The sequence below is a fragment of the Heteronotia binoei genome, chromosome 15, assembly GCF_032191835.1.
Source record: "Heteronotia binoei isolate CCM8104 ecotype False Entrance Well chromosome 15, APGP_CSIRO_Hbin_v1, whole genome shotgun sequence".
Classification (NCBI taxonomy): Eukaryota; Metazoa; Chordata; class Lepidosauria; order Squamata; family Gekkonidae; genus Heteronotia; species Heteronotia binoei.
In genome coordinates, this window is record NC_083237.1 from 53,675,624 (window position 1) to 53,703,390 (window position 27,767).

General features: G+C 48.5%; 2 protein-coding genes across 2 annotated transcripts in view; both read right to left on the reverse strand.

The window, feature by feature from the left end:
* Window positions 1–389: 389 nt before the first annotated feature.
* On the reverse strand, window positions 390–814 carry HCRT (hypocretin neuropeptide precursor). Its single transcript, XM_060255238.1, has one exon. It carries the CDS (start codon window positions 690–692, stop codon window positions 390–392), a length of 303 nt encoding a protein of 100 aa, XP_060111221.1. The 5' UTR covers window positions 693–814.
* Window positions 815–14,073: 13,259 nt separating this feature from the next.
* Window positions 14,074–27,767, reverse strand: part of LOC132583939 (inactive phospholipase C-like protein 2) — a 62,175-nt gene continuing 48,481 nt past the window's right edge. Inside the window, exons 5-6 of the mRNA XM_060255689.1 lie at window positions 27,231–27,340; window positions 14,074–14,359 (exon numbers count right to left, since the gene is read on the reverse strand). Of these exons, the coding sequence (XP_060111672.1) occupies window positions 14,171–14,359; window positions 27,231–27,340 (299 nt within the window). The 3' untranslated portion in view covers window positions 14,074–14,170. The remainder of the gene's footprint in view (window positions 14,360–27,230; window positions 27,341–27,767) is intronic.

Genomic DNA, 27,767 nt, shown 5'->3' on the forward strand with positions numbered 1-27,767 from the left:
AGGGCCCACAAAAAAATATTGACGTAGTTAAAGCTGCATCAAAAATAATTTTTAATATTGATATTATCACGGTGGGTGGGACCCACAAAGGCAAAAGAGCTTGGGGCCCACCAAAGTCATAATGTGGCCCTGATTCTGTAGCGTTAGGCTCTTCCTGAGAGACTCAGACAGAGAGAACAGCTATGAAACAGAATGGTTTGCTTTATTTTCTAAAGAACAGCAGAGGTGACAGACATCTGGAAAGTGCTATCTTACACAGGGTTGCGGGGGGCAGTGCTTAGATATCTGGAACAGCACCTGGTATGTGAATGGTATTAAATAGCAGCAGTGGTGATAATTGATAAGAGGACTTACGGGAACCACTTTCCTCATTTGCAAATATGCACACCTCAGTATACTGCGTCAGCATTGCTCAGTTTCTGGCAAGATGCTAGGTCCTTATCCAGCAGCACCAGACAGCCCTTAGCTAAATCTCGCCCTGCGGCATAGGAAGCCAGTGCTAGCTGGTTGCTGGGCGTACCTTCCTGGTGCTCCGGTGCCAGCTCAGCTGCCCGCTTGCCCATGGTGAGAATCCCAGCGGCCTGGTTGCTGGAGCCATGGAGGAGGTGGTAGAGCCGGTTCTGGAAGGCCTTGGTGGCCCTGGCGTCGCTCCGCTTGCCGAGGGTCAGAATGCCAGCCGCGTGGTTGCCCATCCCTTGCAGGAGCTCGAGGATGCGGCAGGAGCAGCTCTTCTGGCGGCAACAGTCTGGCACGGCTTGCTTGGCTGCGGTGAAGGGGCACAGCAAGAAGATCAGGAGCAGTGAGGCGCCTCTGTGGAGCTAGCAGGAGACGGAGCAAAGTTAGCCGCTGATGGCTGGAAGAATCGTTGGGTGCAATCATACAAGAGATTTGGCCTGACCTAGCCACGCCACCCCCCCCCCCATCTGGATTTAATGTGCTTGATCACACAAGCGCAGACCCGGCGTGTGGGGCTAATGTGCCCCCCCCGTAGATGATGACAGAGGTGACATCATCAAGCTGGACGCTCAGCACATCCCCTCAACAGTGCCTGCCAAATTCAGTGGGCACTGCATACAGGAAGACCCATTTTTTCTTGACTTTAAGGGGTCGGGGGAGCTCCTCCGACCCCTTAAAGCCAAGAAAAAAACCTCTGCACTTCCCCTCCGCAGCGCTTGCCTAATTCAGAGGGTGCTGCAGATGAGAAGCGAGTCTGAAGTTTGGGGATGATGTGAGCGGGGAGGGGGCGCCCTCACCCCGCCCCTGCTGGGAGCTGGTGCCTAATTTGTCTACTCCCACGTGCCGCTCCACATGAGTGTATCTGCCTCCCAAGTCCTGCCCATACCTACCTCTTCTCAGGATGGGCTGGGACTGGGTTAAATAGCTACCAGGTAGTGAACTTCCAGGTAGCAAAGCTCTAAATCGTATGTAGGGCACATTGCCTGGCTGTCTGAATGGCCAGGAATGCGCTGCATCCACCCCACACCAGCCTGGCATGTGGGTGCCAGCCTGGCATGTGGGTGAGCAGTCTGAAGGCTCCTCTCGTGGATATGTGGCCAGCGCCTCTCCCGACAGCAGGGATGGAGCTGCGTGAATGCCTGGGTACGAATAAAAGAGAACTGGCTTTTTCAGAGCCGGAATAATGCTATGCCTAACCTCCAGTGTGATCACACCCTTTGTGTGTTTCTACCAGAGGAAGAACGGGGAGTGTATTGCCCCACTCTGTCTTCAAGGAAAGCATAGCCCAATGGTCATTTTCCTGCTGACTGAACTAGGGACTTTCGCTATTACAGGCTGGATTTATTCCCCACCCTTCACTTGGAGTCTCAGGCTGTCTTACAGTCTCCTTCCCTCCCCCTCCCCACAACAGACACCCTGTGAGGGAGGTGGAGCTGAGAGATCTTTGAGAACTGTGATTGTCCCAAGGTTGACCAGCTGGCTTTATGTAGAGGCGTGGGGAGGAATCAAACCCGGTTCTCCAGATTAAAGTCCACCAATCTTAACCAGCCACCCTGAGCATGCCTCAGTGGGGAGGGCAGGATATAAGTTTAAATAAATAAATAAATACACACACACACACACTCCAAACTGGCTTTGTAGTAGAGCACACAAAACCAAAATCTCTTGAGTTAAAGAATTAAAGATATGCAACAGTGGTGACAGAAAGTGTCATTAAGTTAACAGATCTTGCGTGCACACGCTTGTTTAGAAACATCCTGTTTTATTGGCTTAAACTAATATCTACCTACCCATGGATTCTTTGCAAGAGAAGTAGTAGTAATAGAAGAAGACGATGACCATAGATTTATACCCTGTCCTTCTCTCTTTCAGTCTCAGAGCGGCTTACAATCTCCTTTATCTTCTTCCCCCACAACAAACACCCTGTGAGGTGGGTGGGGCTGAGAGAGCTCTCCCAGAAGCTTCCCTTTCAAGGACAACTCTGTGAGAGCTATAGTTCACCCAAGGCCATTCCAGCAGCTGCAAGTGGAGTAGTGGGGAATCTAAACTGGTTCTCCCAGATAAGAGTCTGCACACTTAACCACTACACCAAACTGGCTAATAACTAATAATTCATAAGTAATCCAACAGAAACAGACCAGTCGGGTGCAGTCTACCTTCTGCCAGCCGTGATTAAAGTTAATCAAATGTGTTTTTTAATGTGAAAAAATCGAAATCTTACATTAGAAAAAAAAATAAAGGGTTAAAAAAGTTCTTAAATCAAAGCAGTTCTGAGATAAGAGGGCAGATGGACAGAAATGAAAAGTTTTCATAAGGATCCTTGCACAGTGATGAATTCTGTTTATCTTATCGAGAAAAATGTCAGGAGCAAAATGCGATGTAGCCGACGTAATCATTCAAGTTGATGAATCCCCAAGCAGGGTTTCAGAAGCATCTCTCCAAAAAAAAAAATAAATGAGCGGCAAAATGGAGTTTCAGTGTAAGGAAGGGTATAATGATGTGCATTGGGGGGCAAAAAAGAAATCCAAACTATATAAATGCTGATGAGATCAGAGCTGGCTCTGGCTGTACGACAGAGAAGTCTTGGGATCATAAGGCAATGTTCACTGAAAATGTCAGATTAATATATTATCATTGGTTGTGGAGAAGGCAGAATTCTTATTAGGAACGGAGCTGAAAACGAAGACGCATGCATCCTAATGGCATTATCTACGGCCCTCCAGTGGCTCTGTTTAGAATTCTGTGTGCAGACTTCTAAATCCAAAAGGAGACCGAAGCACAAGGGAAAAGACAGAAAAGAGCAATCAATGGGCTGGAAGTTCAAGGTTTTTAAAATTCAGCATAAACCAGCTGCGGTGAGTATCTTAAGTATGAGAAAATTTTCTCTCACACAACACTGAAATGCCACGTCGCTTATTAAAACCAATTGGTGGCCGTACATAAGTCATGCTTCACTCTATATGTCACCGAATTCACCACAATGAGGTGCGCCGGATACTTTTTAAAAAGGATCAGTCAACCGCCATGGTATCTGTGGCTATTCACCTTTATAGCAAACAGGAATTCTGAACTTAAAGTCACTAGAGCTCATGGTTCCAGGTGCTATGGACAATTGAGGGAAAAGCTTTTGATTTCAAACCCCTTTTTGATTTTGTGAGAGAAAACTGGCTGGTGTTTGGGGGTGGGGGAAGAATGTTAGGCCAGATAGGACCCAAGTGTTCCCTCTAAACTGAGTTCATGTGAGCTGGCTCATGGTTTTTTAGCCTCTGGCTGACACACATTTTTGTCTTAGCTTGGCCTGCTCAGGAAGGATGGCCCCAGAGCACACTAATTTATGCAATAGCTCTCAACTTTAACGCCAGTAACTCACAAAGTAGAATTTTTGCTCACAAAACTCCACAGCTTAGAAAGCACCCGTCGAAAATTCTTTTAGAGAACCCAAGTAAAAATTCTCCTTTTCTCTTCTCCCTTCCCTTTCCATTCCCCGTTTTGAAAATCTCCCTCCCCACCTTTTTCGGCTCATTTGGTTACCTGTTTCCGATATCGTCCTCCAGGATTTCTTTCCTGTTGGGAATAACTCCTTCCATTCAACAAGTCTTTCCAAAGAACCCACAAACCTGTCTTATGCTGAATCAGACCCTTGGTCCACCAAAGTCTATATCATCAGACTGACAGGAGTTCTCCAGGGTCTCAGGCAGAGGTCTTTCACATTAGCTGCTGCCTGGTCCTTTATGGAGATACCAGAAATTGAACCAGGGACCTCCTGAACATCTCCTAGGTAAGCTTTCCTTACAGTAGCTTTCTCAACCACCCCGCCCTATCTCACCTGCTCCTTGGCTCCCCTTCCCTACTATATTGTCTCTGCCCGTTTCTTAGACCTGCACCTTTCCCTTCCATCAAAGCCTTTGGAGTAGGCACAGCAATGCTCCTGTGCTCTGTCACATAGTGGCAGAAAATCATGGAAATCCCCAGGGCTTTTTTTTTTTGTAGGAGGAACATAGCCAACCCTCCAAGAGTTTACAGGGCTCTTATTACAAAAGCCCCGTGGCGCAGAGTGGTAAAGCTGCAGTACTGCAGTCGGAGCCCTTGGCTCACAACCTGAGTTCGATCCCAGTGAAAGCTGGTTCAGGTAGCCGGCTCCAGGTTGACTTGAATCAGTTCCGCAGGGCTTGCAAAACCATCCTCTTTCAGCTTGCTTTCAAGATAGAACCCAGCTAAATTGACTTTTAGCCATCTAGCCATCTTATACATGATTGTGAACTGTAGCACCTTAACTATTAACTTATAACAGCTGTTTTATCTATTTTAACCTAATCTATAACGGTAATTTAATTGTATTTTAATTTGTCTTTTGTCTCGATTGTATTTTATTGAAATCATGGTTGTCCCATGTCTGTGAGCCGCCCCGAGCCTGCCTTCGGCGGGGGAGGGCAGGATACAAAAATAAATTTACCTTACCTTACCTTACCTTACCTTACCTTACCTCAGCCTTCCATCCTTCCGAGGTCGGAAAATGAGTACCCAGCTTGCTGGGGGGGGGAGTGTAAATGACTGGGGAAGGCAATGGCCAACCACCCCGTCAAAAGTCTGCCGTGAAAACGTGAAAGCAACGTCACCCCAGAGTCGAAAACGACTGGTTCTTGCACAGGGGACTACCTTTACCTTTAGTGTAAGTTCTTGGAGGATTGGCTGCATCAGGGTGTGTGGTCTAATATGCAAAGCAGTTCCTGCTACAAAAAAAACCCTTGAAGTCCCAAACAGGCAAGAGATTATCTTGTATTGCACCAACTTTAGGTTGATGCAAGCTTCTGTGCTGGACAGCATTCTTCTGATGGTTCTGCAGTACTCTAAAAGATACCAAGCTTCTGTACGGAGTCATCTAAGGGCCAAACTACCTTTTGGAACTGTGGCACCGTAACATCTAGTTCAACTCTAACAGATTGCTTTTTTAAAAAACTTGCTTTGCGTTTCTGCTTCTCCTGCTCCGGCTGGCATACATGTGCCCGTCTGCAGCTTCTGTCCGGAGGTTTCCCATCTCGTACACCCCTCTACTCAGTTTGGCAGCTCCAACCTAACATAACCATTACCTTAGTATTGTGGGTCTCCATATCTTGCGGGAATCTTCAGGTCCCCCAGTGGCCTCGTGTCATAACCTTCCAGGGATGGAAGTTCTCTGCAACTGCTCCCTTAGGCGGAGGATTTATAGGGGCTCTGAGGGGCATCGGACACCTCCCTCGTTCTCATTCACATCCTTCTCAATTGCAGTGCCACAAATAATACATTTCCTTCCCCCCCCACCCCGGCCAAACCCTGTAGGCTGGAACAGAAAAGAGAGGAAGGATCCTTTTGTATGCCGTTCCTTAGAAACAGGCCAAGACGTCTACCTGGCTTTGTTGATTTCCCCCCACTGCTAATTAATCTGTCTGAGGAACTCGGCAGACGGTCCCTGAGCCACAAAAGCGGCCGAAGACTCGGCTGGGATAATGAGAGGGGCCGCACTTGTTTTCGGGGACCCATTACGCTAATTACCTCAAAAGCGCTGAAGAAGCGAGAGGTGGCCTTTCTGTTGCTCTATCCTGGCACATGGGGTTGGCATACTTCCTTGGCGGCACATGGCACCCATAGAATGTGTGGATGGATGCTTTGCGGGGCGGTCACCATGCCACCCCCAGGTCCTGATTCTGCTTCTCTGCTTCCCAAAGAGAGGATTCCCAAATTAGGGGGCAAAACACCATGAAATGAAGGACATAAAAATGTGAAACAAAATGTTCTTTTCTGGGCAACAGCTAGGTCTGTGAAGAAGACTGCAGAAGAAGACTGCAGATTTATACCCCGCCCTTCTCTGTGAACCTGAGACTCAGAGCTGCTTACAATCTCCTATATCTTCTCCCCCCGCAACAGACATCCTGTGAGGTGAGTGGGGCTGAGAGGGCTCTCACAGCAGCTGCCCTTTCAAGGACAACTCCTGTGAGAGCTCTGGCCTGACCCAAGGCCATTCCAGCAGCTGTAAGTGGAGGAGGAGGGAATCAAATCCAGTTCTCCCAGATTAGTCCGCACACTTAACCACTACACCAAACTGGTGTGCAAGAGGTTGTGCAGAAACAAAGATCTACCACCCGAGCCCTGCTGTCTCTGCCCTTGGCTTGAGAGAGGAGGTAGGTGGCAACTGGAGATAGACTTTTTTGGTAGTGGCCCCTGACTTGTGGAACATCCTTCCCTGCTGAGGTTCGTCTGGTGTGTCTGCCGGTCTCATCGAGGCTCCAGGTCAAAACGTTTCTGCTCACCCAGGCTTTTAAGTAAGTGTTTCTTTCAACATCATTTTAGTGTGCTTTTCGTCTGTTATTTTTAAAGTTGCTATTTTAAGCTGCTCAATGGCCTGTGTTTTTATGCCATGGCTGAGCTTGTAATGCTTGTTTTTAATTCATTGCTTTTGTTTTTTATCACATTTTATTTTGGAAACCACCTCAGGCAAGTTCCCTGGAGGGGCAGCTTCAAAGTTTGTGAAATATATAAGTAAACAAAAGTGAAACAAAGTTTCATCCACATTCGAAAAGCAGCAAAATCCCAATTTCTTTTTTAAAAGGCTTTTCGGATTTGATTTTTACCAATCCAACTCCGAGACAAACAAAAACAAACTTCACTCTTCCATCTTCTTCATGGAAGTTTGAAACACCTCTCCGTCTGAAACCATCACTGTTGATGGCAAATTTCGGATCGCATATTGGCCAATAAATGGGTTGGATTTTGTATAAGACCATTGCTATAAAGAGCCCCGTGGCGCAGAGTGTTAAAGCTGCAGTGCTGCAGTCCTAAGCTTTACTCACGACGTGAGTTCGATCCCCGGTGGAAGCTGGGTTTTCAGGTAGCCGGCTCGAAGTTGACTCAGCCTTCCATCCATCCGAGGTCAGTAAAATGAGTCCCCAGCTTGCTGGGGGGGGGGGAGTGTAGATGACTGGGGAAGGCAATGGCAAACCACCCCGCAAAAAGGTCTGCCGTGAAAACGTTGTGAAAGCGACGTCACCCCCGAGTCGGAAACAACTGGTGCTTGCACAGGGGACCTTTCCTTTTCCTCTTGCTATAAAAACTGTATTCAGATTGAACTGGCTTGCTCTGAGCAGGACTCCGGATTGTATGGAGACTGTGACTTGAGTGGTGGGAGGCACTGGACCCCTCCCCAAGGACAGACATAAGGGAACCCTAAAGTTCTGGTCCCAGAAACATGCAGCGTCTAATTTGACACAATGAGCGTTTTCACACATGCTAATTTAATGCAGTTCCAATCCACTTCAGCGACGGTTTTCAAGTGGATCTTGCCATTTCACACGGTAAAATCCAGTTGCAAAGTGCACTGAAGGTTGATTGAATGTCGTTATTCAGCGTGTATGACTTTGGTACAAATGCTTAGCAGATGTGCAAAAGTTCTTTAGATGACGCATCAAAAATTTTTTGCACACTTGCTATGGATCCTCAGCAAGTCATTGCAAAGGATTATGGGGTAGCACACACTCAAGCTCATGCTGGACATGAACAATGTGTATTCAACCGACCTATTGTCCTACTTGGACTGAGGGTCAGGAAGTTCCATCACATAAAATGCAAATGGCAATCCCATGCAACCTTCATTTGATAGATAGATAGATAGATAGATAGATAGATAGATAGATAGATAGATAGATAGATAGATAGATAGATAGATAGATAGATAGATAGATAGGTGATAGATAGATAGATAGATGATAGATAGATAGATAGATAGATAGATAGATAGATAGATAGATAGATAGATAGATAGATAGATAGATAGATGATAGATAGATAGATAGATAATGATAGATAGATTATAGATGATAGATAGATAGATAGATGATAGATAGATAGATAATAGATGATAGATAGATAGATGATAGATAGATAGATAGATAGATAGATAGATAGATAGATAGATAGATAGATAGATAGATAGGTGATAGATAGATAGATAGATAGATAGATAGATAGATAGATAGATGCTAGATAGATAGATAGATAATGATAGATAGATTATAGATGATAGATAGATAGATGATAGATAGATAGATAGATAATAGATGATAGATAGATAGATGATATAGGTGATAGATAGATAGATAGATAGATAGATAGATAGATAGATAGATAGATAGATAGATAGATAGATAGATAGGTGATAGATAGATAGATAGATAGATAGATAGATAGATAGATAGATAGGTGATAGATAGATAGATAGATAGATAGATAGATAGATAGATAGATGATAGATAGATAGATAGATAGATAGATAGATAGATAGATAGATAGATAGATAGATAGATAGATAGATTTATTGTCATTGTTCTCAAAAAAAGAAAATGAGAGCAACGAAATGAGGTGCTCTTCCACAAACATACCAACATTCATACCACAAACATTCCCCATTTGCCTTGGGGCCATACAGGAAAGTGAAAGGGAGTTTAACTCTTCAACATCCTTTCAGTTTTGTTGCTCAGCACTGGGCTCCCTGATTTATTTTTTTAGCATTTAAAAGGTCTGGGGGGGGGGTTGCTTTTAAAATACACATCTTTTCTCTTTAAAAATGCAAGTGACAAAGCAGGGAGCTTATTTTGGAATTGCAAAACCAAATGGAAGTTGATGGGTTCAATTCTCCCTTCTTTGCTGGGCTCTTAGAAGAAGAAGATATTGGATTTATATCCCGCCCTCCACTCCGAAGAGTCTCAGAGCGGCTCACAATCTCCTTTACCTTCCTCCCCCACAACAAACACCCTGTGAGGTGGGTGGGGCTGGAGAGGGCTCTCACAGCAGCTGCCCTTTCAAGGACAACCTCTGCCAGAGCTATGGCTGACCCAAGGCCATTCCAGCAGGTGCAAGTGGAGGAGTGGGGAATCAAACCCGGTTCTCCCAGATAAGAGTCCAGACACTTAACCACTACACCAAACTGGCTCTTAGGCAAGCTGAGGGTGCATGAGCCTAGTTTGCATTTGTTTGAGTCCAGCGTGTGACCTCAGATTCACTGAACACTTAACTGGTTTCCGCACACTAAGCAAAGATCCATTGACAGAATAGGCTGTGATCACACACACCTTTAAAGCCCTATATGGCCTGGGACCTGCCTACCTGAAGGACCGTCTCTCCCCACATGTTCCCCAGAGAGTACTGAGGTCGGGAACTCAAAACCTTCTCGCTATCCCTGGGCCAAAAGAAGCCCGCCTTAAATCGACTAGAGACAGGGCCTTTTCTGTTATGGCCCCTACATGGTGGAATCAGCTGCCGGGGGAGGTGAGGGCCCTGCGGGACCTTATCCAGTTCCGCAGGGCCTGTAAGACAACCCTCTTCTGGCTAGCTTACACCTAACTGAGATGGGAAACAAATGTAGCTTACTAGACTCTTGCTATTTATACTGTTATAAGATTTGATGTTTTAAGGTTTTAAGGTGGTTAAGTGTGCGGACTCTTATCTGGGAGAACCGGGTTTGATTCCCCACTCCTCCACTTGCAGCTGCTGGAATGGCCGTGGGTCAGCCATAGCTCTGGCAGGAGTTGTCCTTGAAAGGGCAGCTGCTGTGAGAGCCCTCTCCAGCCCCACCCACCTCACAGGGTGTCTGTTGTGGGGGAGGGAGATAAAGGAGATTGTGAGCCGCTCTGAGACTCTTCGGAGTGGAGGGCGGGATATAAATCCAATATCTTCATCTACCTCACAGGGTGTCTGTTGTGGGGGAGGAAGGGAAAGGAGATTGTGAGCCGCTCTGAGACTCTTCGGAGTGGAGGGCGGGATAGAAATCCAATATCACCTTCTTCTTCTAAATGTTTTGACTATTTTAACTGCTTATATATGTAAATGTTAATTCAAATTTTGTTTTATTATCTGTTGTGAGCCGCCCTGAGCCATTTTTGTGGGAAGGGCGGGATACAAATCATAAAATAAATAAACTAAATAATGCATTTTAAATCCACTTTCAATGCACTTTCCAACTGGACTTTGCTGTGTGAAATGGCAAAATCCAGTCGGCAAGTGCACTAAAAGTGGATGAAAAGTACATTACCTAGTGCGTGTGATCAGAATCCATGACAATGAGTGGGAATTTTTTCCTTAAATCGACAGGACTATATATTTATTCATTCATCTTGGACCTGACGAAGTTTTTAAACAACGCACTTTGGATTGACCCACCATTGTCCATATATATATATATATATTTGGAATTCATTCTTGGAATCTGTGTATCCATATATTGGGAATGTATATTTGGAATTAGTGTTTTGTTGTGAATGACTGGCTATCACTAAAATATCCTTATTGTTAAAAAAAAGAAAAGAATCCACAACAATACTCAGTGGTTAGCTGCGTAGAGCGGACAGCGGATTCTGATGTCTGGGTGAGAGAGAGGGAAGGAGCATAATTCAAGGAGACAACAAAATGAAAGAGAATCTCAGGCTTTATTGTCAACAGAATCCAGCCTTTCTCAATTCCAGAACAAGTCGTTTTGAGTCTGATAAGTGGGGGGACAGAAACTGGTCGTAGTATCACAACCTCGCCTCCCTGCATCCCACCACGACTGCCCTAACCATAGGAAAGGGAAAAGGGAGATGGGTGTATAGCACTAAAATGAAAGTTTGCCGAAATCCACAGCTTGGCAACATTTGCATCCAATATGTCAAATAGCAAGACCTTCACATTTGATTTTGAGGGTCAGCCTTTGGTTTGGGGTGCGTGGGGTGGGGACCCCCCCAGTAATGACATTAACTTACCAGAGTCTGCATTTTACAGCCTGTTTTTCTTCTTTTAAAAACCAAAACAGCAGCATCCACCCACAACCCCTAAATTTAACAATAATTAAGAACACAGTGAAAAATTCCAGTTAGTCAAATTAAAAATCTTGAGTTTTTTTCTTTAACAAGCAATGACATCTGATACCCTCCAAATCCTACCTAACAAATCCTTTTTAGGACAAAGTTCAAGTCCAGCGGCATCTTTAGAAGAAGAAAACTGCAGATTTATACCCTGCCCTTCTCTCTGAATTAGAGCGGCTTACAATCTCCTTTGTCTTCTTCCCCCACAACACACACCCTGTGAGGTGGGTGCGACTGAGAGAGCTCTCCCTCCTGGAAGCTACCCTTTCAAGGACAACTCCTGTGAGAGCTATGGCTGACCCAAGGCCCTTCCAGCAACTGTAAGTGGAGGAGGAGGGGATCAAACCCGGTTCTCCCAGATAAGAGTCTGCACACTTAACCACTACAGGGGAAGAAGGTCTATGAGAGCTATGGCTGACCCAAGGCCATGCCAGCAGCTGTAAGTGGAGGAGGAGGGGATCAAACCCGGTTCTCCCAGATAAGAGTCCGCACACTTAACCACTACACCAAACTGGCCAGCAAAGACCAACGAAGTTTTATTCTGCGTAGAAGCTTTTGTGTGCAGGCATACTTCTTCATATACATTGAAGAACGGTGCATACACACGAAAGCTTATACTCAGAATTAAATGTCGTTGCTCCTAAAGGTGCCGCTGGATGCAAACTTTGTTCTGCTGCTTCAGACCAATGTAACTTCCTCACCTAAATCTAAATTGTTTTGGGCTCTGACTAGCAGCTTAATAGGTGAGGGGTGGGGAAAAGAACTATTGAGAACCCTTTTCTGTAGGCCTCCCTTCTCTCCAGTCCTTGTGCTCCGAGGAGGTCCACAGATCAGTGGATTGTCTGTCCTTGCTAGGATTCATTCCAAGGATTCTGGAACCTTGCATGTCCCACCTCTGGCTTCCACCTCCACCCTGCTAGTGAACAAGGTTTCCGGATTCAGAGGGGGGAGGAGGAAAGGCTGTTAATTAGGGTCAGCCTAAGAAAATGCAAAGAGCAGATTCCTCTTGCCAGGAAGGAAGTGACTTGCCTATCCAGGGGTGGAATTCTAGCAGGAGCTCTTTTGCATATTAGGCCACACACCCCTGATGTAGCCAATCCTCCAAGAGCTTACAAAAAAGAGCCTCGTAAGCTCTTGGAGGATTGGCTACATCGGGGGGGGGTGTGGCCTGATATGCAAAGGAGCTCCTGCTAGAATTCCACCCCTGCTCCTATCAGTCCTGTGTGCTGAGCTCTCATGGTTCACCTTTGCTTTGGGACTTGAACAAGATACAGGAAGCCCCTGAGCCAACAGCCCATTCTGGATGAAAGCAGGAGACAGCAGGGAGATCAAGCAAGGATGGCCCTCTCCTCACATTAACAGACCAGAACGCAGGATGCTCTTGCTATGCGGTCCTAAATGGAGTTACTCCCTTCTATGTCTGCTGACTTCAACGGCCTTAGGAGAGGTGGTAACTGTGCTTAGGACTGCATGGTCTAGGGTTGCCAATCCCCAGGTGGGGGCAGGGGATCTCCAAGTTTGGAGGCCCTCCCCCCACTTCGGGGTCATCAGAAAGCGGAGGGGAGGGAAATGTCTGCTGGGCACTCCGTTATTCCTTATGGAGACTTATTCCCATAGAAAATAATGGAGAATTGATCTGCAGGTATCTGGGGCTCTGGGAGGGGGGCTGCTTTTTGAGGTCGAGGCACCAAATTTGCGGCATAGCATCTGGTGCCTCTCCTCAAAACGCCCTCCAAGATTCAAAAAGATTGGACCGGGACGTCCAATTCTATGAGCCCCAACAGAAGGTGCCCCATCCTTCATTATTTCCAACGGAGGGAAAGCATTTAAAAGGCATGCAGTCCCTTTCGATGTGATGGTCAGAACTCCCTTTGGAGTCCAATGATGCTTGTCAAAATCTTGCTCCTGGCTCCACCCCAAAGTCTCCTAGCTCCACCCCCAGTCTCCTGGCTCCACCCCAAAGTTTCCTGGCTCCTCCCCCAGTCTCCTGGCTCCACCCCTAAGTCTCCTAGCTCCACCCCCAGTCTCCTGGCTCCACCCCAAAGTCTCCTAGCTCCTCCCCCAGTCTCCTGGCTCCACCCCAAAGTCTCCTAGCTCCACCCCCAGTCTCCTGGCTCCACCCCAAAGTCTCCTAGCTCCACCCCCAAAGTCCCCAGATATTTCTTGAATTGGACTTAGCAACCCTAGCACAGCCAGACCCCTATAAAGGCTTCCTGGTCAGGCTTGCATCTCTGTCACTCAGCTGTTCTTTCAGGCTCCTTTGCTTCCCTCGCCCCCTGCCTCTCCCCTCAAGGTCTCTGAAATCCGCTCTGAAAAAGCTCCCTGGGAATTAACAGAACCGGCAGAGAAACCCGGTAGGCTCCTGCTGTTAACCGCAGGTCGGATTCAACCAGGTGTTTTTGCTCAGCCCTGCCAAACTCCCCTCTTTCTGAGAGCCTCCATTCTACGTGGTGTTCCGTCCGTGCAGGTCCGCCGGTCCAGCACAGACTTACAGGGTGGTCAAAGGGAAGCCCCCCTTTGCTTCCTCAGCAGCAGAAAAACAAGTCAGATCTAACCCAGCGGAGCTTGTGCAGGAGAATTCTTGCGGACCCGCCCCAAAGACCAGATCGCTCACCCATAAAAAGTGTTCAGAATCTGAAACTGCTGCCTTGCGCCTGGCGTCAAAGGTGCCCCCAGCTGCGGCACATACCAACGCTTGAGAAATCAACCAGTTCTCTGTTCTCCCATGCTGGAGGCAACGTTGTGCTTCGTATATCTCTTCTCCAAAACACCCCCGTTGGGTTCAGTGTCTCTGTACAGCCCTCGCTGTGTCCGTGAATTCCCTCCCAGTGGCCTTAATTCGCTCCGAGTCAAGAAGATCCCGTATCGCTGCCTCCTCCTTCCGTCTCCGGGATGGGGTCGAGGACGGCTCGGCTACGGAAGAGGTCTGGGGAGGCGGCTCCGTTCCGCCCTATCCCACAGGACTGGGCGGCATTATGAATCTGCCACAGGGTGTCCAGCGCCTCTGCCTTGGAGTGTTTGAGCAGGTCGGCCTGGCCCTGTGGATGGAGGAAGGATGGCAAAGGTCAAAGGAAAGCAGTCGTGGAGGTCCAACAATCAAAGATCCGGTAATCAGGGTGGAAAAAAAGAGTCTCAACCTTTAGGCCTATAAAAGACATAAGAAGAGCCTTGCTGGATCAGACGCAAGACTGGAATTCTAGAAGGAGCCCTTTTGCATATTAGACCGCACCCCACCCCCGATGTGGCCAATCCTCCAAGAGCTTACAAGGCTCTTTTTTTGTAAGCTCTTGGAGAACTGGCTACATCAGGGGTGTGTGACCTAATATGCAAAGAGCTCCTGCTAGAATTCCACCCCTGATCAGACCAATGGTCCATCTAGTCCAGCATCCTGTTTCACATCCTGTTTCACATGGCAGCCAATCAATTCTCCTGGATGGCCAACAACAGGGCATAGAGACCAAGGCCTTCCCTGATAAGAACATAAAGAGAGCCCTGCTGGATCAAACCAATAGGCCATCTGGTCCAGCATCCTGTTTCATACAGAGGCCAACCAGTTTGTCTGGACAGCCAACAACGGGGCATAGAGGCCAAGGCCTTGCCCTGATAAGGCTTCACCCTGAAAAGAACATAAGAAGAGCCCTGCTGGATCATAAGAAGGGTCCATCTAGTCCAGCATCCTGTTTCACACAGTGGCCTACAACAGCTCATAGAGGCCAAGGCTTTCCTGATAGGAAAATAAGAACCCTGCTGGATCAATCTATCTACTTCAGCATCCTGTCTTACACAGGGGTCAGTCAGTTCCCCTGGACAGCCTACAACAGTGCACAGAGGCTGAGGCTTCCCCTGATAAGAACATAAGAACTCCCCTGCTAGATCTGGGCTTCAGAAGCTTAGTGCCTCATCCTCCATTCGCCACTGTAAAGCAAATGTGTCGGAAGAAAGGTGCACTTGAGGAATCTGAGTCCAAGGAGAGCAAAGATGCCTTGCTCCAAACACTGACAGCAGCCTCAAAGCTGTCCAAAGACTTTGAAAGGGAGTGAGCGGCAGCTAGAAAAATGAGTTATATCCAAGCACTAGGAGGGGATGTTGCATTTGTGCACAAATCTGTCAGAGTTAAGGATTCTTCCGTCTAAAGGCAAGAAAGGAGGAGTCCTTCCCCCATTCCTGCTGTTCCCCAATACAAATGTTCAGGGGTTTTTTTGTAGAAAAAGCCCAGCAAGAACTCATTTGCATATCAGGCCACACACCCCGATGTCACCGTTGTTTCATACAGGGCTTTTTAAAAAGAAAAGGCCCAGCAGGAACTCATTTGCATATCAGACCACACCCCATGACACCAAGCCAGCCGGAACTGCATTCCTGTGCGTTCCTGCTCAAAAAAAGCCGTGCATACGTTCTGGTACACGCACATGCAAGTCCCTGCAAGGCAGAGCTCATGCCGTTGCCAGGGCCTTTCTTTGGAATCAGGTTTCAATGCAAGGGCTCATTCTCAGCACAGATTAAATCATAATAATGAAGAGTGTGCTTCTGGCAATGGACACTGAATAAGTTACGCTCCTCCCCACATGTCTAGACTGGGAAAACCTCAAGTCAAAATGTTTCTAGAAACCTGAACACTGAAGGAGCAATGAGAAAGGTCTACTAAGTTAGGAGGAAAAGGAGACTGATTTGGCTATATAGAGCCAGTATGGTGTAGCAGATAAAGGTGTCTGACTAGGACATCCTTATGTTCTTACAGATCAGGGGTGGCTAAACTTGCTTAGTGCAAGAGCCACATAGAATAAATGTCAGATGTTTGAGAGCCACAAGACATGAATGTCAGGTGTTTTGAGACCCGGAAGGAAGGACGGGGGAGATGGAAAGAAAGCAACTTTAAATGCATTCTGCAAGTCAGCTGACAGGGAGGTAGGGGCTTCGAGAACCACACAATATGTGTGAAAGAGCCACATTTTGGCCACTGCTGTTATAAATAAAAGGAAGTCCTTCACCCAAAGAGGAATTGAATTCACTGCTGCAGGAAGTGGTGGCGGCTACAAGTATAGACAGCTTCAAGAGGGGATTGGATAAACCTATGGAACAGAGTCCATGCGTGGCTATTAGCTACAAGGTATAGATGGAACACTCTGTCAGGGGCAGTGATGCTCTGTACTCTTGATGCTGGGGGGGGGCAACAGTGGCAGGGGTTTGGGGAGTTCTGGCCCTGCTGGTGGACCTCCTGATGGCACCTGGGTTTTGACTGTTGCATGACAATGAATGTCAGACTGGAAGGGCCATTGGCCTGATCCAACATGGCTTCTCTTATATTCTCAGGGCTTTTTCTGTAGCAGGAACTCCTTTGCATATTAGGCCACACACCCCTGATGTAGCCAATCCTCCTGGAGCTTACAATTGACCCTGTACCAAGAGCCCTGTAAGTTCCTGGAGGATTGGCTACATCAGGGGTGTGTGGCCTAATATGCAAAGGAGTTCCTGCTACAAAAAAAGCCCAGTATATTCTTATAGGATCTGGGAAATCCAGGTTCGAATCCCCCCTCTGCCACAGAAGTTTGCTGGATGACCTTGGGCCACCCACACACTCTTAGCCTAGCCAATCTCACAGGGGTTGTTGTGAGGATAAAACGGGGACAGGAGAATGATGTAAGCGGCTTTGGGTCCCCATTGGGGAGAAAGGCGGGATAGAAATAAAGAGATATAGTGGGAATCTCCAGGGTGAAGCCACTCACATAACCAAAACAGGGGCCTTTCTTTGCATCACAATCTCAGTTTTGCTAAATGCAGCACGTGGATTGCAGCAAGTTCAATGTGGCGTCAGCTGTCAGTCTTGTTCTCCCCGGCTGCACTAAAATTGGCTGTCTTGCCTTTTAATTGAAAGCAGCGTGCATCTTTTCCATCCACTGACATGCTGCAATTTTATTTTATTTCTATACCGCCCTCCCCTGGAGGGCTCAGGGCAGTGTACAATGTCATTTAAACAGTGGTCCCCAACCTTTTTGGCACCAGGGACCGGTTTTGTGGAAGACAATTCTTCCATGGACCGGGGGTGGGGGGGAGGTTTTGGGATGGTACAATTGTGCACTTTATTTTGGTGTGGTGGTTAAATGTGCGACTCTTATCTGCAGCGTCCGGGTTTGATTCCCCACTCCTCCACTTGCAGCTGCTGGGATGACCTTGGGTCAGCCACAGCTCCCACAGAGCCCTTGAAAGGGCAGCTGCTGTAAGAGCTCTCTCAGCCCCACCCACCTCGCAGGGCGTCTTTTGCGGGGGAGGAAGATAAAGGAGATTGTGAGTCAATCTGAGATATGGAGTGGAGGGCAGAATATAAATCCAATGTCATCGTCTTATTATTATTACTACACTGTAATATATAATGAAATAATTATACAACTCACGGCCCGGTTGCTAACAGGCCACAGACCGGTATTGGTCCACAGCCCAGGAGCGGGGGACCCCTGGTTTAAAACAGTTTCAAAGGCATATACAGGGCTTTTTTTGTAGCAGGAACTCTTTTGCATATTAGGCCACACACCCCTGATATAGCCAATTCTCTGGAGCTTACAAGGCTCTTAGTACAGGGCCTACTGTAAGCTCTTGGAGGACTGGGTGCATCAGAGGGGTGTAGCCTAATATGCAAATGAGTTCTGATACAAAAAAAAGGCCTGGGCATATGTATTTAATCTGAAACCCCTGCAGAATTAAATCTTAAGAACATCCTGATGGTGCAGATAAATTATGAATTCCTCTTATTGGGGAGTGGGGGTGGAAATCCCTGCTCTCCTACACCATAGGCCTGGTGGGACATCTCTTATTTTGTAGGCCCTGCGGAACGGCCTCAACTCACACAAGGCGCAGATGTCACCTGGTAGAGAGTTCCACCAGGCAAGAGCCGGGGCCGAAAATGCATTTGTTAAAAATGCAGATATTAATAAACAAACAAACAAAATCCCAGAAGCTTTGGGACAACGATGGAAGGGAGTTAGATGTATTGGTGAGATTACAGGTGTGAGCTAACCGACACAGTCCACGACTCAATTCCACCCCCCCCACCAAAAAAATTAAACCCCTAAAAGGCAGTGCAGCAAATTTATTCACAACTTGGTTTCAGAGGCCCAGCAGATGGCGCTTCTGTCTGCAACCCACACTGTGCAGCCCCTTGGAGTGAATGTGGCAGAGAGCCCTTTTAAAATTTCCCCTATTAATATATCTGTTTACTCAGGCTTCGGAGAGCACGGGATGGATTTCAGCAGCAGGAGAAATGCACCCTCTGCTGGCTGTAAAAGTCAACAGTTTAGAAATCAGTGTCAGTGGTGGGAAATGCCCTCCAGTCTTAGCTGACTTGTGGCAGCCCCAGTGGAGGATGAGAAGGAGGAAGAGGATGAGAAGGAGGATGAGAAGGAGAAGGAGGAGGAAGAGGAGGAGAAGGAGGAGGAGGAAGAGGAGGGGGGAGGAGGAGAAGGAGGAGGAGAAAGAGAAGGAAGAGGAGGAGGAGAAGAAATTGGATTTATATCCCGCCCTCCACTCCGAATCTCAGAGTGACTCACAATCTCCTTTACCTTCCTCTCCCACACCCTGTGAGGTGGGTGGGACTAAGAGGGCTCTCCCAGCAGCTTCCCTTTCAAGGGCAACTCCTGCGATAGCTATGGCTAACCCAAGGCCATTCCAGCAGGTGCAAGTGGAGGAGTGGGGAATCAAACCTGGTTCTCCCAGATAAGAGTCCACACACTTAATCACTACACCAAATCCTTAATCCGCGCTCACAACTGGGGGTTTTTTTTGTAGCAGGAGCTCCTTTGCATTTAAGGTCACACACACCCTGATGTAGCCAATCCTCCAAGAGCTTACAGGGCTCTTAGTACGGGGCCTACTGTAAGCTCTTGGAAGATTGGCTACATCAGAGGCCTGTAGCCTAATATGCAAAGGAGTTCCCGCTACAAAAAAAGCCCTGTGAGTCACAACCAAGAAGATTTCCAGACTGGGTTCCCGACAAGCAGCAGGGTCTTAGCATTTGTCCCAGTTCATCCCACTCTGGGGTCACAGCAAGCCCAGGAACTGGGAGGTCGCAGGAAGAGGCTGTAGCTCAGTAGGTTTTGTGTGTAAAAGCCCCAAGGTAAGTGTTTGGCATCTTCACATACCAGAAGACAGGTTGCAGAACTAGCAAATGCCACTAGCTGAAGTATGTGGGTTGGATCCCGTCAAATTTTCCAATGGTGAAAGAGGAAGAAGTAGTCCCTTTTTTACCACTACCAGGGGTTTTTTTGTAGCAGGAACTCCTTTGCATATTAGGCCACACCCACCCTGATGTAGAGCACTCACTGGAGAAGATTCTGCTGCTGGGAAAGACAGAAGGCAAAAGAAGAGGAAAGGAAAGGTCCCCTGTGCAAGCACCGGTCATTTCTGACTCAGGGGTGACGTTGCTTTCACGTTTTCACGGCAGACTTTTTCGGGGTGGTTTGCCATTGCCTTCCCCAGTCATCTATACTTTACCCCCAGCAAGCTGGGTACTCATTTTACTGACCTCAGAAGGATGGAAGGCTGAGTCAACCTCGAGCCGGCTACCTGAAAACCCAGCTTCTGCCGGGGATCCAACTCAGGTCGTGAGCAGAGCTTAGGACTGCAGTACTGCAGCTTTAACACTCTGCACCACAGGGCTCTTTTAGCAAAAGAAGAAGAGGATGGCAAAAGATAAGATGGCTGGACAGCATTACTGATGTAACTAACACGAATTTGAGCAGACTTCAGGGGATGGTAGAGGACAGGAAGGCCTGGCGTGACTTGGTCCATGGGGTCGCAAAGAGCTGGACTCGACTGTGCGACTGAACAAAAACACCCTGATGTAGCCAATTGTCCTGGAGCTTAAAGTAGGCCCTGTAATAAAAGCCCTGTAAGCTTCAGGAGGACTGGCTATATCAGGGGTGTGTGGCCTAATAGGCAAAGGAGTTCCTGCTACAATAAAAAGCCCTGACCACTACAAAGAATATCCTAAGGAATATAGGATGGGATGGGAGCTACAGTCAGTAGGAGAATCAGACGGGATCAAGAAGAAAAATGGGTAAGATCCAACCTCTGGAGATCCACTGTCAGCCACAGTTGACAGGGCTAGCTAGACCAATGATCTGAATAAAAATTACACATTCACATATGGAGTTTGACTTCTAATTCTTAGGAGGAGACCAAACTACAGTTCCCATAGTGCTTTGGAAGGGCAAGCAAGCCGGTTACACCTTTGACCTGGATTAAATCTGGAGAGCAGATGTTTCCAAATAATCACTCTTCCTCTCGCTCACAGGCTGCATAGAGGCGATCTTTTTAGAGAAGCGATAAGCACACTCCACCCCGCCCCCTCCTTAGCTTGCTGACTGTTCAAGGCCTGATTCTGCACTGATAACAGGATAAATTGGTCAAACGAAACAGATGGGCATGAGAGCATTGCTGCCTTTAGGCAAAAAAATCATACGCTGCTTTGCCTCCGTTTTTAAAAATCAAGAGTGTGTGTGTGGGGAGGGGGGAGGGAGGAACGGGCAAACTCCAATTCTGCAAACCACCTCTTGAAAAACATAAAATTCCTTTTACATGGTGGAAGAGGGTTTTGTGTCTCTCATTTTTCAATGACGTGCATCCATCCCAACATAGGACACTTTACAAGTATGTACAACTCGCTCAGAACATAAGAAGAACGAGCCCTGCTGGATCAGACCAATGGTCCATCTAGTGCAGCATCTCGTCTCCCACAGTGACCATCCAGTTCCTCTGGAGGGCCAACAACAAGGCAGAGAGGCTGAGGCCTCCCCCTGATAACATACAAACTAGCCAATGGACCAACTAGCTGGATCAAGCCAATGGACCATATAGTCCAGCATCCTGTTTCATACAGTGGTCAACCAGTCCTTCTGGAGGGCCAACTGCAGGGCAGAGAGGCTGATGTCTTCTGATAGGAACAAAGAGCCATGGCTTTTTTCTGGGGGAACACAGCGGAATGGAATTCCAGGTCCTCTTTGTGGAAACAAAATTCTCCAAAAATGTTTAAAAGCTTGTGAGAGGCATCCATGTGTTTCTCCTTCATTTACCTCTTGAGAGTTCTGGCACCTCTTTTTCCAGGAAAAAAAAGCTGCAAGAAGAGCCGTGCTGGATCAGATCAGCTGACCGTTTTGTCCAGCATCTTGTCTCTCACTGTGGCCATCCAGTTCCTCTGGAGAGCCAATACCGGGGCATAGAGGCTGAGGCCTTTGCCTGATAAGAACATAAGAACTAGCCCTGCTGGATCAGACCAGTGGTCCATCTAGCCCAGCATTCTGTCTCACACAGTAGCCAACAGGGCATGGAGGCTAAGGCCCTTCCCTGATGTGGCCTCCTGGCTCTGGGAGTCAGAGCTTTAGTGCCTCTGAATGAGGAGGTTCCCCTCAGTCACCATGGTAGTAGCCATTGATACGACTTCTCCTCTATGAATCTATCTAATCCCCTTTTAAAGCTGTTCAGTTCCGTGGCCATCACTGCATTCTCTGGCAGCTAATTTTGTTCAGTTCAGTAACGTAGTGATTAGAGGGCTGGCCTAGGGCCTGGGAAATCCAGGTTCGAATCCCTGCTCAGCCATGAAGCAAACTCAGGCCTGTAGCCACAGGGGGGCCTGTGGGGGCACTGCCCCCTGACATCCAGGCAGGCCCCCCGACTTCCAGAGGACCTCCAGGATGCAGTCTGCTTTTTTCAGTTTCTTTTTGCCATGGCTGAGCCGACGAAGCGTCATCAGTGGCAGCCAGAGCCAGGAGAGCTGAGCAGGGCACAGTTCACTGTGGCAGCAAAAGCAACAGGTAGAGAGGAGGGAGGAAGAGGAAGCCATGTGGGGGAGGGGGGATGGATAGAGCTGCTGGCTGCAAAGTGCCAGGGTGGGAGAGAGGGAGTGGAAGGACACCCCCCCCCCCACTAGCACGCAAGGTGCAGTCCCCTCTTCTTCCCAAAGTTTTAGAGCTGGCTGTCTCAATTTGGTCACATTCAGAGCCTCCAGCTTTTGCCCCTATCCTACAAAGCTTCTGAGAAGTGGCAAGCCCTGCAGGGGATGGGAAAGGGCGCCCCTTGACTTTTTAAAAAGCCCCCCAACTTTTAAAATCCTGGCTACAGCCCTGAGCAAACTGCACAACTTCAGGCCACTCAGCCTCCCCACCCCACCCCACCCCCGGAGTTGTTGCAAGGAGTAAACAGAGGAGGGGAGAATGATACATGCCACCCGCCCTCAGCTCCTTGGAAGGGTGGGGTTAAAAAAAAATAGTGAAATAAGAGCGAGTCCCGGTCAGAATGTCAGACAAGGAGCTGGGAGATGGGAGTCCAAATTCCCATTCTGACACGGAAGCCTGCTGGGCCAGCCACTCCCTCTCCGCTTAAACTACCTCACAGCTCTTCTCCTGGAAATTATTTCACCTGGAGGTGCCAAGGATTGAATGCTGCAGGGTGCCGTGGTTATTAGAGGGTTGGTCTAAGAAGACTGGGGTGGCCAAAGTTGCTTAACATAAGAGTCACACCATCAGATGTTTGAGAGGAAGGGAGGGAGGGAGGAAGGAACTTCTTCCAAACATGCTACAGTTTAAATATCCACAATTTTCTAAATGCCCAAGAACCACTAGATGGCAGATGGTGCCTCAGATTTGGCCAAAATGGCATGCCCAGAGGGCAGTTTTTAACATTGGAAGAGACAGGGGCTGATTCTGCACAGTCTCTTGCCCCGGAGGATGCTGACAAAGTATTTCGGAGAATGCAGAGTTCAGCACATGTTGATCCGGAACACTGGCTTGATTCGGCTACTGCAAAGCTTACTGTGGGTTTTCTGAACTCCTCTTTTTACAGGTGTTTCCATTTTGATCCGGCTGTTGGTGGTTTGAGCAGAACTCTTCCATTCGGGTCTATTTTTCCCACCCCTGTCCTGGTGCTCACGCCCTCCATCCCTCCTCCTTTTCTGACGTGCCTGCTGTGACGATGCGCAGTGACCGGACAACCCACTACCAGCTCCCGCTCGCCCTCCCACCCCCGCTCGCCCTGCCGCCGCCACCACCAGCTCCCGTTCACCCTCCATTTGGGCCGGCAGGCGCGGGGCTACTTGTGAGTAGCCCCGCGCCTGCCACCTACTCACAAGTAGCCGCACGCCTGCTGCTCACGAGTAGGCAGCAGGCGCCGGGGCGGAGCTACTCACGTGTAGCCCCGCACCTGCCGCCTACTCACAAGTAGCCCCACGCCTGCCACCTACTCACAAGTAGCTCCGCACCTGCTGCCTACTCACAAGTAGCCGCATGCCTGCTGCTCACGAGTAGGCAGCAGGCGCCGGGGTGGAGCTGTGCTGCCCTGCCTAGGGTGCCAGAAAGGCTCAGACCGGTCCTGGGTGGAGCGGCCTGCCCCCACCCCCAGGCCAGGGAAAGGGACAGCTGGGCTACTCTGCCTCACTCCAAGGCTGTCTCCCCTGCAAGAAGCCAGTCTCTGAGGAGAGCTCACATTGGCACACCATCCAGCCATTCTCAGCTTCCCACATCTGCAACCCGGGAAGCTGAGAGCAGCAGGCTGGGTGGGGGAGTGCCCAGCGGCACCTGTAGGCACTGGGAGTGGGGGGAAGAGACAGGAGGATTGTGGTGGTGAAGGACAGTAACACAGGCGAGAAGGGGGGAAGCTCCCATCTCTCTTGCCCCCATCTCTCTGCTCTTTCTCCTTCCCACACTGTTTGCAAGAGAAACCTTCTTTCCCACTGTCATGGGTGCTGGGGACCCTGCAGAAGAAGCTGAGCCTGCAGAAGAAACTGTGCCCCTGCCACCAGCACCAGTGCCCCTACCTCCTACTGGAGAAGATCCAAGCCCCCCTGGACTGTGATTTGGTTTTGGCGCTTTGAACCCTCTTTGCTCACCAGCTACAGACCTTGGACTGCCCCTGGACTTTGCCTGGCCTGGCCCCAGCTCGTGACACCCACACTCTTTTTAGCACAACATTCAATGGAGAGCAGCATTCCCCATGGACTTTAATATCTTGTTTCTACAAGTGCTACAAGCGCTCTCTGAAGTCCGTTTGCTGGTATGCTGTAGTAGCAAGTTTGGGGCAAATGATCTCAAACCTTATTGAAAACAAAGTGTTTCAAGCGCTGCGGCAACACAGGCAGCCAATCAGCATGCTGGTTTAAAGCAAGCACATAAAACAATGTAGCCTGTAAGGTTGTTGACAATTGGTCACGTTGTATCAAAGCCACGCCTCCAATGGAAAAAAAACCCCAGAGGTGGAGATTTCAGTGAGGAAACACTGAAGAGTGACAGGGAATGCTCCAGGATAATGTTAGTGCAGAAACCAATCCCACGGATGTACTGGGTGGGGAGGCTGTGGTGCAGAAATAAATAATCTGAGTCGGGGAAAACAGACCCGGCTGAACACCGACACAAGCCAGTAGACTCCAGTTTGATCCTTGGAGGGGCTGGATCAGAATATGATAAAGTATAACAATATCTGATATGCGTTTTTACAAGCAGAATATGTTCAGGAAGGCTTTTCTATGAAGGTAATGGGGCTGTACCGTAACAGAATGGTTCAGGAGGGCACTTTAGAAAGGGAAAGGGACTGGGGATAATACACCTGTGTTCAGGCCACATTATCTGTTGGATGCATGGACTACCTCGGTGCTACACTGCAATAAGAATTTTGGGTTTTTATTCAGTTTCATCCTGCCTTTTCTCTCCAGGGGGGACCCAAAACGGCTTAGGTTGTTCAACGTAAGATGGTATTTTGCTCACCTTGTTAAGACTTACAGTGTTTGATTTGTATATTACGGCTACTGTACTGGAAGTGGAACACACTATACAGCATTTTTACGTATTTTACTCTCTTCCTGCCACATTGCTAAGTTTTGTAACCTGTCCTGAGCCTCATTGAGAAAGGTGGACTAAAAATGAAGCAAATAAATAAATGGGCATGCTGGGTCTTCACCCTAGCAAATCTTTTTTTAAATCTCAGTCCTTTGTGTTGGTTGTATAGAGAACACTGAGGTAGGAATGTACTTTGCACATGGTCAGAGGCAGTGCTCCCTCTAAACTGTGGAGCCTTGTGAGCAAAAATTCTACTTTGTGAGCTACCGGCATTAAAGTTGTGAGCAAGCCATTTGACTGCTGCATAAACTAGTTTGCTCTGGGGCCATCTTTCCTGAGCTGGAGGCTAAAAAACTGCGAGCTAGCTCAGACTAACTCAGCTTAGAGGCCAGAGGTATTCTGTGCTATTTCTTCAAATGCTTCAGGAATGGGCCACAAGAGTTCCCTCGGGTGAACTTAAACTGAGCTCCAGTAAAAGAGCCACATTTCGCTCAGTGGATGCATGCACAATGAAGACACACTCCAAACTAGAAAGGCATCCTTACTCTTGGCCCCTGCTGCCACCTCCTGTGCGGTGAGAAAGGAGTATGTGCTACAATTATTGGGTGCTTTCACACACACTAAATAATGGGCTTTCAGTCCGCTTCCAATGCCCTTTGCAATTGGATATGACTGCGTGAAATAGCAAAATCCATTTGCAAACGGCCGCTGAAGTGGATGGAAACGGCATTATTTAGTAAGTGTGGAAGCACCCAATTATGTGAACAGTCCCACAGGATCAGCTCAAAGGTTTTTTTGATAATCCTACACACAACAGGGTGTCCCAGCTTAAAGCAGGAAGCACCCCAAAAAAAAACCCGGGCCACATCTCACAGAATTCTGAGGAGCCCAGGCAAGTGTGAAACAGCATACAAGCATGAATGCATGTGCAGCTTCCAGCATGGGAGGCGTCTCTTAATAGGTATTGCCCCAAGCAATGGCCTCTTCCACCTGGCGGGCTATCGCAAACTCTGGAAGGATGCCACAGAAGAGCGTCAACCTCCAATGAACAATCGTCCCCCAGTCTGTACAGGAGTACTTATTGCGATGAGGTCCTTCTCATGCTGCAGCCCTGCCCATTTCTGCCAGGCACATGGTGTGTCGCAGACCAGCAACACAACAACCAAATGTCACATGAGCCATTTTACAGACTGGGGTTGGGTGGGGTGGTTATGTGCTGGGAGGGGGCTGCCAGACTCCCAAAGGGTCTCCGTGAGGACTGCGACGTCGATCCCCGCCCCAGTTTTCAAACGAAAGAACCATTTCACAACTGCATCTGAACAGGAAGCCGTTCTCAGAGGCATCCTGCGTGCAATAGCTGGTCTCCTTTCCTCAAAGGAGGGACAGACACGGCATGTCTGCTCAGAGATACTTGAGCCCAGTGCTTGTTTTTTTGTAGCAGGAACTCCTTTGCTTATTAGGCCACACACCCCTGATGTAGCCAATCCTCCTGGAGCTCACAGTAGGCCCTGTGAGAAGAGCCCTGTAAGGAATTCTAGCAGGACCTCCTTTGCCTATTAGGCCACACACCCCTGATGCAGCCAATCCTCCTGGAGCTTCCAGTAGGCCCTGTACGAAGAGCCCTGTAAGGAATTCTAGCAGGACCTCCTTTGCCTCTTAGGCCACACAGCCCTGATGCAGCCAATCCTCCTGGAGCTTCCAGTAGGCCCTGTACGAAGAGTCCTGTAAGGAATTCTAGCAGGACCTCCTTTGCCTATTAGGCCACACACCCCTGATGCAGCCAATCCTCCCGGAGCTTCCAGTAGGCCCTGTGAGCAGAGCCCTGTAAGGAATTCTAGCAGGACCTCCTTTGCCTATTAGGCCACACACCCCTGATGTAGCCAATCCTCCAAGAGCTTACAGTAGGCCCTATATGAAAAGCCCTGAAAGCTCTTGGAGGATTGGCTACATCTGCAGGGTGTGTGGCCTAATATGCAAAGGAGTTCCTGCTACAGAAAAAGCTCTGCCTGAGCCTCAGTTCTCACTGGAGCATTGCAGCGCTGGAAGCACGTTTGGGATTTTGCTTTGTAGGCCCCACCCTCTCTTAGAGTCAAATTACCTTGAGGACTGTGATGTTCCAGGCAAAACTCTCCAGCGCCTTCTGCAGCTTCCGCCCCTTCAGGCCCTCCTTCACCTCCAGTCGGTGTAGCTCTTTGTGAAAGGCCATCCCTGGAGAAGCAAGGAAGGGGCGGGGAGGAGAAAGAGGGGAAAAGGGGAAAGCGTCACAGGAGCGGCACTTTGTTCAGGGCAGGACTTCTTTGCTAAGTCTGACAGAAGAAGACTGCAGATATATACCCCGCCCTTCTCTCTGAATCAGAGAGTCAGAGTGGCTTACAATCTCCTATATCTTCTCCCCCCACAACAGACACCCTGAGGTGGGTGGGGCTGAGAGGGCTCTCACAGCAGCTGCCCTTTCAGGGACAACTCCTGCGAGAGCTATGGCTGACCCAAGGCCATTCCAGAAGGTGGAAGTGGAGGAGTGGGGAATTAAACCCGGTTCTCTCAGATGAGAGTCCACACACTTAACCACTACACCAAACTGAGGACGACCTCATTGTTCCCATCATCTGGGGCAATGACCTCCGCCCCCCCCGGG

Bases quoted from the DNA above. Each gene is read 5' to 3' on its own strand.
- HCRT (XM_060255238.1), bottom strand. From the start codon at position 692: ATGGGCAACCACGCGGCTGGCATTCTGACCCTCGGCAAGCGGAGCGAC.